The following is a 13,497-nucleotide window of genomic DNA, read 5'->3' as shown; positions in this document are numbered from 1 at the left end:
AACCTACTAGACACTGGTAAATGTCTATGCTAGAGTCGCCACCAACCCCTCCCACCGCGTGACTCTGCACGGTGGGGGGTGTCAGTTTTCCGACACATTGGAACCAACAACATCCCTGTCAGTACAAGACTGTGGCGGTACTCTAGCAGGCCGACAATGTCTGGCTATATGACCTGGCTGGTTACACTTAAGACAAATAGGTCTTCCATTAGATGTACGGGGAAGTAACACACGCCCTGCTCTGGGTTCACTTGGAGGTCCTCCGGAGGGCCTGAGAGACCGGACTATCAGATCTAACTGAGCCTGCTGTTTCAAAACCAGGTCTCTTAACTCTGAAAGCTCGGTTTGAGTGGTATAAACACCTTCACATGTAGCAGAGGCTGAAGCTTCACACACACGTGGGGGACCACGCACAACTGGGGCCCTAAACGGTCCCTCCTCTACCCAACGAATGGCCTCTTGGCGTACTTTTAACATGGACAAAGACGGATCACCACGTATTAAGCGTTTCAACTCTCTACGCAACATAAGATCACGTACATTTTCACAGAACTGATCTCTTAAGACAACCTGATAATCCGCCACAGCCGTAGAGTTAGCTTTCTGTACCTTGTCTAGCAAAGCCATGAGAGCATGGGAAAATTCATACAAGGACTCACCCTCTTTCTGTCTTCTATCAAAAAATTGCTGTTGAAGAACCACATAAGACTGTGAACATCCATAAACCTCTAAAAGGACCTCTAAAATTTTTTCTGCATTATTTCTAACTTCTTCTGACCTATACTTAATTTCTGTACGAGCTTCACCTTCCAAATGATCATAAATAAAAATAGCACTTTCACCACTAGACATATTACGTGCAGAAATACAATGTCTAACTTCCCCAACCCAATCTTCGACCACTACAGGGCCCTTTCCAGAAAACACTGAACATTTACGTTCTCTAGTGATATACACAGTCTGTCCCACCGCTTCGGTGATCGTTCAACTCGCTGTGAGGGTCCTGGCACAGGGTCTCTAGCGAGACGAGCATTTTCAGTCTGTAACTGCAACACTTGTTGCCGTAGTCGTTCCATCTCTTCCTCCATTGGATCCCCTATTTGTCAACCACTGTTCTTTTCTGCCAAACAAAATATACACAACCTTAAAAATAAAACTTAGCCACTTCCAAAAAGAAAACAACAAAATAAATAACTAACATCAAACAAGGAAAAAAAATATTAGCACGCACGTAATCCTGCCGACAAACGCCAGATTGTAGCACGGCTATCCCAGAAATAAAATTAACCGACAACGCCACCCCTTAGTTTAAACCTGGAGATAAGGGGAACTCCAGTCCAAACCAATAAATACACCGTCACAAAGAAAAATCAATATGACGTTCTTTATTATAACACTAAGTAGCAAAGCGTACTAAAAACAATAAGATCGCCACTTGGATTAGTATTAATAATTTAGTGTATAAAAGCAACCCCAGTAGTCCACCTCTAGCCAGAACTATTAATGTGTACTATACTATTACTAACCATATCGAGTACCCAAAATACACTCCAATCACAAAGTATTACATTACACTTCAACCTTTAAGTCCAACACTGCAAGACCACTACACAATTGGACATTCAATGTAATTATAGTGAACAATTCCCACACGCTTTAAAACTAGTCTGGCTGGGGTAAGACTATTACTGGAGCCGCTTACTCCTCTGGAAGTGGCTTTACACTAGTACAATTTTAAAAGAACCACATTAAAAATGTGGTTACCTACGTATAAAAATTACAAAATACAAAAGAAAACACACACATAAAACAAAGAAAACTGGCAGAAAAGAACAGCGGCTGATGCTCTACATTCACTCCAGCCCTCTTAATCGCTGTTTAAATGCCTTTAATGTTACAGTTCATTGGTGCACTAAAACAAACGAGTCCCAGTCGTATTCACTTCACTCCGAATTAACACGAGGCAATATGAAGTATATCCACTGCTAGTTGCGTCACGCACACACACTCTGTAGAAAACGTTCACCACAACTGGCCACCACATCCAAGTACCTGGTACTCTCGGCGTCTCACCTACTACCCTCAGCAGAGCGTGGTATCCGCCATCACTTTTTACTCGTTGGCTTTATACTCTCACCAGGACTCAACACTGCCCCCAACGACAGGGCCACCCGCTACATGTCTATCTAGCATCTATCTGTCTGTCTGTCTATTGATCATCTATATATCTGTCTGTCTTTCTATTAGTCTGTCTGTCTGTCTATCAATTATCTTGTCTATCTATTTATTGCCTGTCTGTTTATTAATCATTTGTCTGTCTATTGATCATCTGTCTGTCTGTCTATTGATCATCTATCTGTCTGTTTATTGATTATCTGTATGTCTGTCTCTGATGATTATAGATCTGGACTTACCTTGTGGGCGTGACCACCCGGAAGCAGAAGCGTCGCCCGGCGTCCTCGCAGCTCTGGACCGAACAGCGCTGCAGGTCTTCAGCCAGCACCGTGAAGTCATGCTGGGGGAATAGAACATAAAACCTTTTTATTTATAAAGTCGATGATATAAACACCGGTGAAATCGTCCCAGACTTAAACACGACAGGGGGCGGTTTGGGACACAGCCTAGCACAGAAGTCTGCTGTGATGCGCCCAAATTATGAGGAACGTACGGCCGCTGTGCATTATGGGTATTTCACAGAGCTGATTCAGATCATGTAAAGTCATGTGACCTACCTTAAACCTCTTCTTGTAGAGAAGTTGATCGTTTTGTATGATGAACCACCGCCTGCATCAATATAAATATATAAAATATTAAGTGTATATATATAATATTGAGTGTATATATATAATATTAAGTGTATATATATAATATTGAGTGTATATATAATATTAAGTGTATATATACTGTATATACAGTACGGTCAAAAAGTATTTAGTCAGCCACTGATTGTGCAAGTTCTCCTACTTAGAAAGATGAGAGAGGTCTGTAATTTTCATCATAGGTACACTTCAACTATGAGAGACAAAATGAGAAAAAAAATCCAGGAAATCACATTGTAGGATTTTTAGTCTTCACCAGGTTTGCACACACTGTAGCTGGTATTTTGGCCCATTCCTCCATGCAGATATCCTCTAGAGCAGTGATGTTTTGGGGCTGTTGCTGGGCAACACAGACTCCACAAATTTTCTATGGGGTTGAGGTCTGGAGACTGGCTAGGCCACTCCAGGACCTTGAAATGCTTTTTACGGAGCCACTCCTTCGTTGCCCGAGCGGTGTGTTTGGGATCATTGTCATGCTGGAAGACCCAGCCACGTTCCATCTTCAATGCTCTCACTGATGGAAGGAGGTTTTGGCTTAAAATCTCACGATACATGGCCCCGTTCATTCTTCCCTTAACATGGATCAGTCGTCCTGTCCCCTTTGCAGAAAAACAGCCCCAAAGCATGATGTTTCCACCCCCATGCTTCACAGTAGGTATGGTGTTCTTGGGTTCTTCTTCTTCCTCCAAACACAAGTTGAGTTTTTACCAAAAAGTTCCATTTTGGTTTCATCTGACCACATGATATTCTCCCAATCCTCTTCTGGATCATCCATATGCTCTCTGGCAAACTTCAGATGGGCCTGGACATGTACTGGCTTAAGCAGGGGGACACGCCTGGCACTGCAGAATTTGAGTCCCTCTCAGCGTAGTGTGATACTGATGGTCCCTTTGTTACTTTGGTCCCAGCTCTCTGCAGGTCATTCATCAGGTCCCTCTGTGTAGTTCTGGGATTTTTGCTCACCTTTCTTATGATCATTTTGACCCCACGGGATCGAAGATTATCAATGGTCTTGTATGTCTTCCATTTTCTTACAATTGCTCCCACAGTTGATTTATTCACACCAACCTGCTTGCCTATTGTAGATTCACTCTTCCCAGCCTGGTGCAGGTCTACAATTTTCTTCCTGGTGTCCTTCGACAGCTCTTTGGTCTTGGCCATGGTTGAGTTTGGAGTCTGACTGTTTGAGGCTGTGGACAGGTGTCTTTTATACAGATAACAATGTCAAACAGGTGCCATTAATACAGGTAACGAGTGGAGGACAGAAGAGCTTCTTAAAGAAGAAGTTACAGGTCTGTGAGAGCCAAAACGTTGCTTGTTTGTTATTGACCAAATACTTTTTTTCCACCATAATTTACAAATAAATTCTTTAAAAATCCTACAATGTGATTTCCTGGATTTTTTTTTCTCATTTTGTCTCTCATAGTTGAAGTGTACCTATGAAAATTACAGACCTCTCTCATCTTTCTAAGTAGGAGAACCTGCACAATCAGTGGCTGACTAAATACTTTTTGGCCCCACTGTAATATTGAGTGTATATATATAATATTGAGTGTATATATATAAATCCTAATATATACACTAAGCATCAGTGTACAGACCTGTTCCAGGTTTTAAACACACTCCTGGTCCTCTTAAACAGAAACCCCTCCATCAGGAGCGCTTCCTGGGCCCTCGTGCCACCCTTGTGACCCGGGTCGCCCCCGGAGGACGCCCGGGGAGACGCCCCGCAACACAGCACACGCAGAAACCTCTGTCTCAGAGAAGCAGCCATCGTAAATGAGGAGAAAATCAAAATGCTGCTGCTGAAGAGCACAGGTCCACATTGTGATGTCACAGCGTTCCGAGGGAGCAGAGTGAATTTACCTTTACCATATATGGGCATGACTGGATTCATGTGACTGCACATATACTGACTTGATTTTCACTGTGGGACGGCTTCTGGAGGATCCTGGGTTTGATTACCGGGTGAAATTTGCATGTTCTCTCCATGTCCAGAGGGTAACAGGGTACCCTAGGTATAAGTTTGTGTGTGACACACCCTGGTACTGACACACCCCCATACCATGACACACCCTAGTACTGACACACCCCCATACCATGACACACCCTGGTACTGGTACTGACACACCCCATACCATGACACACCCTGGTACTGGTACTGACACACCCCCATACCATGACACACCCTGGTACTGGTACTGACACACCCCATACCATGACACACCCTGGTACTGACACACCCCCATACCATGACACACCCTGGTACTGACACACCCTCATACCATGACACACCCTGGTACTGGTACTGACACACCCCCATACCATGACACACCCTGGTACTGGTACTGACACACCCCAATACCATGACACACCCTGGTACTGACACCCCCCCATACCATGACACACCCTGGTACTGACACACCCCCATACCATGACACACCCTGGTACTGGTACTGACACACCCCCATACCATAACACACCCTGATACTGGTAGTGACACACCCCCATACCATGACACACCCTGGTACTGCCACACCCCCATACCATGACACACCCTGGTACTGACACCCCCCCATACCATGACACACCCTGGTACTGGTACTGACACACCCCCATACCATGACACACCTTGGTACTGGTACTGACACACCCCCATACCATGACACACCTTGGTACAGGTACACCCCCATACTTTTAATAGTGAGCGCAACATTAGAAAATTTTTAGAACCTCATCACTTTCATGCACGTGTCTTTCTTTTACAGATTGAGTGTTTTGGTTTGTGTGAAGGTACGACTGGAAAGGAAACTGTAACAAACGACCTGGTAAATCATTAAGTTTTTTTTTATTAATATTTAAACTGAATTAACTCATTAAGTCTCCTCTCCTACAGCCGAGACGAACTTGAGACCAACAGTAAAGCTCTCCATCGTTTCCATGTGGCAGGTCCATAACTGAAGAGCTGTCAGTGTAGAATCGGGTATGTGGGTATATGCCCTGGCCTTGGACATAGGCCGGTTAGCTCAGTTGGTTAGAGCGTGGTGCTAATAATGCCAAGGTCGCGGGTTAGATCCCCGTACGGGCCACACCCACTTTTGGACTTAAACTAACAAACAAGTAATTCTTTTCTAACAAGCAGGTCCTATTGATCTGAGCTTCAAACGTTGTCTCTGACAAGTGTGAGTTATTTTTAATGCTGCTCTCATTCAGGTCAGAAACATGCCGTTATTTCAATTTGCCAAACTTAACTGCCCTGCTTAACTGTACCATCCAATGAAACATCTGTGGTGCAATCGGTTAGCGCGTTTGGCTATTAACCGAAAGGTTGGTGGTTCGAGCCCACCCATGGACGAGTGACTTTTATTGCACAACCTGCCTGTTGATCAAACGGATATGAGACACAACAACAATGTGTAGCCCCACAGAATAGTGGAAATAAGTAACTGATAACATCCAGTAAACAACAGTCCTACAAGCACAAACAGCCACCTGATAAGTCACCGGGGACTGACTGTACAAGTGGAAGAACATTCTTTTGGTTTCAGTAGATGTTAAATGAAGACCCTGAGATTAAGAGTCTCATGCTCTACCGACTGAGCTAGCCGGGCTTAAGCAACACATCAGAACAGACAGCTCATCGATCAGACCATCAGAGCGATGTAGGTTTAATTCACTAACATCATGACCAGATTAAGAACTAATTCACAGTTTACAAACAAACACAATTCAGAATAAGTAACAGAAACAGACACAGACTTACTGTCACTGTATTGTATTATATTATGGTGTTAAATTGTAGCCTATTTTATTGAAATTATGCTTTAATGCTGTATTTTCTTACATTTATTTAATCCAGCACAATGGTTAAACTGCACAACCCAACAAGTTAAAATAACCCATCATGTGTTCTGTCCAATATTTACAGTGCTGGTTGCCAAATAACACATTATCACCTGCATTCTGCGTTTTCTTTCCTGTATACCCAAAATAGTCACCATTGCAGGTCTACAACACGTTACAAAAACACTTGGGACACTTTATTTTTACTTTTTTTTAATCTTGTCGGTGTCACAATGTATTGAAACTAAAATAAATAAATAAAAACTTAAAATTAAAAAGCAAGTGTTTAGGTTAATTCATCATCTTAACACATATTACAAACTAATCAAGCTCATCAAATTTCAGACATTGTTCACTTAAACAAAAATCTCAAGTGGAAGCACAAGGTTTATTTATTCATTTTATTTTATTTATTAAGTCATTTATTTATAGACGGTGCTGTTTATGGTTTTACAATTAAAAACATGAACAGTTAAAAAATAACAACAAACACAACATCAACAATTTAATAATAATGTCACAAATCTGTACCCAAGCAACAAGCTGTAATTTATCTAGCACCACTAGATGGGAACGATCTCTGTACAACATTTCGAACTTCACTTTAAAAGTCAGTTCAGTGTGTTTTACTGTAGTAAGAATAGCTCCACATGTTTTGTACGTAGTGTTTATGGTATTTAAGCTGGATGGATAGATATAAGTTAACATGTAATCTAAGGTGACTCTTAAGTTTATTCGCTGCTGTTGGCTTATAAAGTTTTACTGAACAAACTGGCTCGTATTTTGGCACTGATATACCCTCCTGAATGGTGATCTGCTTGGTAGCAAAAGTAATCGTGGTCTACACCCCACAAGCGCTCTGTTGTACTTGCACATGTGCTGAACGCTACCATCTTAATACTGCTAAAGTTTCTAAACCTTTGGGTAGATGGCGCTGTACATTTATAACATTATAAATAATCAAATTAATTTATAACATTATAAATAATAAATACATTTATAACATTATACATAATCATATACATTTATACCATTATAAATAATCAAATACATTTATACCATTATAAATAATCAAATACATTTATACCATTATAAATAATCAAATACATTTATAACATTATAAATAATCAAATTCATTTATAACATTATAAATAATAATTACATTTATAACATTATACATAATCAAATACATTTATAACACTATAAATAATCAAATACATTTATAACACTAAAAATAATCAAATACATTTATAACATTATAAATAATCAAATACATTTATAACATTATAAATAATAAATACATTTATAACATTATAAATAATCAAATACATTTATAACATTATAAATAATCAAATACATTTATAACATTATAAATAATCAAATACATTTATAACATTATAAATAAAAATATACTTTTAAATCTTTATAAATAATAAATACATTTATAACATTATAAATAATCAAATACATTTATAACATTATAAATAATAATATACATTTATAACATTATAAATAATCAAATACATTTATAACATTATAAATAATCAAATATATGTATAACATTATAAATAATAAATACATTTATAACATTATAAATAATCAAATACATTTATAACATTATAAATAATAATATACAGGGGTTGGACAAAATAACTGAAACACCTGGTTTTAGACCACAATAATTTATTAGTATGGTGTAGGGCCTCCTTTTGCGGCCAATACAGCGTCAATTCGTCTTGGAAATGACATATACAAGTCCTGCACAGTGGTCAGAGGGATTTTAAGCCATTCTTCTTGCAGGATAGTGGCCAGGTCACTACGTGATGCTGGTGGAGGAAAACGTTTCCTGACTCGCTTCTCCAAAACACCCCAAAGTGGCTCAATAATATTTAGATCTGGTGACTGTGCAGGCCATGGGAGATGTTCAACTTCACTTTCATGTTCATCAAACCAATCTTTCACCAGTCTTGCTGTGTGTATTGGTGCATTGTCATCCTGATACACGGCACCGCCATTGGATGCACATGGTCCTCCAGAATGGTTCGGTAGTCCTTGGCAGTGACGCGCCCATCTAGCACAAGTATTGGGCCAAGGGAATGCCATGATATGGCAGCCCAAACCATCACTGATCCACCCCCATGCTTCACTCTGGGCATGCAACAGTCTGGGTGGTACGCTTCTTTGGGGCTTCTCCACACCGTAACTCTCCCGGATGTGGGAAAAACAGTAAAGGTGGACTCATCAGAGAACAATACATGTTTCACATTGTCCACAGCCCAAGATTTGCGCTCCTTGCACCATTGAAACCGACGTTTGGCATTGGCACGAGTGACCAAAGGTTTGGCTATAGCAGCCCGGCCGTGTATATCGACCCTGTGGAGCTCCCGACGGACAGTTCTGGTGGAAACAGGAGAGTTGAGGTGCACATTTAATTCTGCCGTGATTTGGGCAGCCGTGGTTTTATGTTTTTTGGATACAATCCGGGTTAGCACCCGAACATCCCTTTCAGACAGCTTCCTCTTGCGTCCACAGTTAATCCTGTTGGATGTGGTTTGTCCTTCTTGGTGGTATGCTGACATTACCCTGGATACCGTGGCTCTTGATACATCACAAAGACTTGCTGTCTTGGTCACAGATGCGCCAGCAAGACGTGCACCAACAATTTGTCCTCTTTTGAACTCTGGTATGTCACCCATAATGTTGTGTGCATTGCAATATTTTGAGCAAAACTGTGCTCTTACCCTGCTAATTGAACTTTCACACTCTGCTCTTACTGGTGCAATGTGCAATTAATGAAGATTGGCCACCAGACTGGTCCAATTTAGCCATGAAACCTCCCACACTAAAATGACAGGTGTTTCAGTTATTTTGTCCAACCCCTGTACATTTATAACATTATAAATAATAAATACATTTATAACATTATAAATAATCAAATACATTTATAACATTATAGATAATCAAACACATTTATAACATTATAAATAATCAAATACATTTATAACATTATAAATAATCAAACACATTTAAAACATAAATAATCAAATACATTAATAACATTATAAATAATCAAATACATTTATAACATTATAACTAATCAAATACATTTATAACATTATAAATAATAAATACATTTATAACATAAATAATCAAATACATTTATAACATTATAAATAATAAAATACATTCATAACATAAATAATCAAATACATTTATAACATTATAAATAATAAAATACATTTATAACAGTATAAATAATAATATACATTTATAACATTATAAATAATCAAATACATTTTTTACATTATTAATAATAAATACTGTTAGTAATTGTTAAACTGAGATCTGATGCTAAAGTCCTGTAATGTGATTCATCCTGCATTCATCATTTCCTGCTCACACTGATCTGCATGAGCACAATACAAGCTTTCACTGTATGATGCTTCATCCCAGGTTCCTCTGATTCTATTCAATCCAAATCTTATTTTACTCAAGATAAAAAATATCTTACTGAGTTCATCTTTATCTTCAGGTTCTTCCTTCTTCACAGGCTTCATCTGGAAACCTCCACACTGTTGGTACTCTGGGGTGAGGTGATCCTCAGAGGTGATGTGTTCCACAGGGATCGAGGTTCCTTCACCTGAAATTTCTTTGTTTTGTGAAAGAAGAAAAATAAGTTTGTTATTGTTGGTAGTAACGACCAACTTCTTTATTAAGCACTTCAGTTAGAACTAACAGACACGTACTTCTATACTATCTGTCAAAAACACAACCTATAAACCTTTGTTCAAACAGGGTTTCAGCAGATTTAATAATAATAATAATAACAATACAACCACAAATCAGAAAAAGTTGGGACAGTATGGAAAAAGTGAATAATAATATAAACACAGACTTTGACTTTTATTTGATGTCAGGCAGGATGAAGCTGAGATGTTTCATCTTTTATCTGCTCAACTTCATTTCATTTATTAATAAACATCCATTCCTGCATTTCAGGCCTGAAACACTTTCTAAAAAAATGAGGAGAGTTAAGATCTGGATGGAAGGTGCAGACTCATCTCTCCAGGACCATCAGCACAAACAGTCACGTATATATTGAATATATCAGCTTATATACTCGACTTTATTTCTTCTCATTCATTACCCAATCATTCAGCCACTTGTATTCACCTGGCATTACTCTGTAATTATATACTAGTGTAAACACGGTACAGTCAGCATGATCTGTTTAATCTTCTTTATCTTCTGTCTCCTCATTTCACTCACCTGCTCACTTATGCACTAAAATACTAAAATATTACAAGATATTCAGACACGACCAAATTAGGAGAAATGATTTTGCTCAAGTCTTACTGAGTTCATCTTTATCTTCAGATTCTTCTTTCTTCACAGGCTTCATCTGGAAACCTCCACACTGTTGGTCCTCTGAGAAGAGCAGTTCCACAGAAGCCACAAGTTCTGCAGGGATTAAAGTGACTGCACCTGAAATTCATCAATATGAGAAGAAGAATCTCAACAACTGGAGGAAACTGAAGGTTGTGGGTTTGGTTCCTAATCATAAATAAATCCTAGTTAGATTCAAACTTAAATCCAGACACTGTACTGTACCTCACTGTCTGGTGGAAAAGTGTCATCATCCTCTACTGTATATTTACTTACAGAAGAAATCATCATCATCATCATCATCCTCCTTTTGTATTATTTTCTTCTGGAATTCTTCATGTTGTAGATCCACGGGGGTGACGTCTCCCTCTTCTGCTGACTGCATTATTAAAGATCTAATAGACAGAAAGACAGACTATTCAACTATAAACAAAGTTCACCTGTAAACAAAGTTCAACTATAAACAAATATCAACAATAAACAAAGTTCAACTGTAAACAAAGTTCACATATAAAAAAGTTCAACTAAAAACAAAGTTCACCTGTAAACAAAGTTCAACTATAAACAAAGTTCAACAATAAACAAAGTTCAACTGTAAACAAAGTTCAACTATAAACAATATTCAACTATAAACAAAGTTCAACTATAAACAAAGTTCAACTGTAAACAAAGTTCAACTATAAACAAATTTCAGCTGTAAACAAATTTCAGCTGTAAACAAAGTTCAACTATAAACAAAGTTCAACTATAAACAAAGTTTAAAAATATCACGTGTTTATATAAAAATGTGAGATTTAATCATGAAGAAACTCAACCAGTTCCGCTCAATTGATTCATTTAGGTGGATCGGTTCAAATGAATCGGTTCATCAGTACTGAATCATGTGTGATGCTAACAGTTAGCGGAGCAGCTAATAGTTTGTGTGTTTAAATAAAACTGGAGTTAAAGCTCCTCAAATCCTCACAGTGATGTTTTATTATGAACTCTAGTTTTATTATTAATTAGAATGTAGTTATAATTAAATATAAGGGTTAGAATAAAATACATATTTTACTTACAGATGAGGCTCTACAGTACAAACACAGCAGCTTCTTGTTCTTCTTATGGTGTTTAATGGCGGTTGGCAGAACAACTTAAGACGCACCAGCGTCACTAACTGGACTGGAGTTGAAAAGCAGCATAGCATTAAAACATCTCCATTAGCACATCTGTATTAGTGGTGTGCGATACTGCAAAATTTTATATCGATCCGATACCAAGTAAATACAGGGCCAGTATCGCCGATATCGATCAGATACCGATACTTTGTATTTACTTTCATGTAGGGAAGAGCAGTGTATCATGATTTATGAGGTGAATGTATCATCAATTTGCTTTGACTAATAAATGATTTTGTGTTAATTAGTTCATCATGTGCATGTGAAAACCCACTACGGTTTGTAGGTGAATAAAAAGTAATTTTATTAATGTAATAAACTTTAATGAAGTCTATGGTTTTTGTTGAGAAACAATTATATAATAAGAAACATAATTCCCCTCTCATTGTACACTCTGGCTTTTTGTAAAATAAATGTGACCCTCATCAAGTATCTGATGTAACAACCACAAATTCTGTTTACCAGAACGTGAAGTATTCCTTAATAAGGCACACAGAAACTGATTAAGGCTGATACAGTAGAACAAAGTTTATTTTAGAACAGAATTTTGCTGATTTTAAAAAAGTCATTATACATTCAACATGATCAATTGCTTTAAAATAATAAGGTAAGAGTACAACACGTTTCCTTCTTTAATAAATAAACACGTATCAGATATTTAGTCCACAAGAACACTTAAAAGGATTATTCATAAGATGGCTAAACAGAGAGTCTCAAAACCACTCGGGGTCATGGACACGGAGACAACTATTCCCGCTCAACCGGGATTCATAGGACAAAATCTATACTATGGAACACAAGCTAGAAAGCATCAATAGCTTGCCACCCACCATAAATTGAATGCACAAAAAATACAAAGAAACCAAGAAATAAGTACACTCAAGCACCCTGACCAAAGCAACACAAACCTTACACGCAACCCAAAAAACACCACAAAAATGGACCACACAAACTAATGTAGATTAGTGGGGGCCTATTCAAGGCCTATGATCCACAGTATTAGTATGACCTGAGATAACCTAGGGTCACAGTATACTGAAACTCGTTGAACGTGTTATTAATCAAACCGCTAATCAGATTTGGCACCCAGCTCCACCATTCTATAAAATATGATACCTTTGTATAACCAGCATCCCTTTTAATGAGAGAAAACTACCAAGAAAACAGTGGCTATTATTACTACAGGTCTCCAGGCTCTGCAATAAATACAAACGTGCAATTATTTGACCTGCATGGCTGTACCGTAATATCATCATAAGAAAATTAAACTAAAACATCCTATACCTGTGTAC

At 38.3% G+C, this 13,497-nt stretch overlaps 1 protein-coding gene across 1 annotated transcript in view; it reads right to left on the bottom strand.

Moving 5' to 3' along the window:
- LOC134326144 (uncharacterized) overlaps positions 1 to 13,497 on the bottom strand; it is a 31,155-nt gene that overhangs the window by 11,748 nt on the left and 5,910 nt on the right. Inside the window, exon 4 of the mRNA XM_063008348.1 lies at positions 299 to 614. Coding sequence (XP_062864418.1) covers positions 299 to 614 — 316 coding nt within the window. The remainder of the gene's footprint in view (positions 1 to 298; positions 615 to 13,497) is intronic.

This window comes from Trichomycterus rosablanca, chromosome 14 (genome assembly GCF_030014385.1).
Source record: "Trichomycterus rosablanca isolate fTriRos1 chromosome 14, fTriRos1.hap1, whole genome shotgun sequence".
In the NCBI taxonomy this organism is placed as follows: domain Eukaryota; kingdom Metazoa; phylum Chordata; class Actinopteri; order Siluriformes; family Trichomycteridae; genus Trichomycterus; species Trichomycterus rosablanca.
Note: the sequence above shows the minus strand (reverse complement) of the source record. Positions and strands in the feature narration are given on the sequence as shown.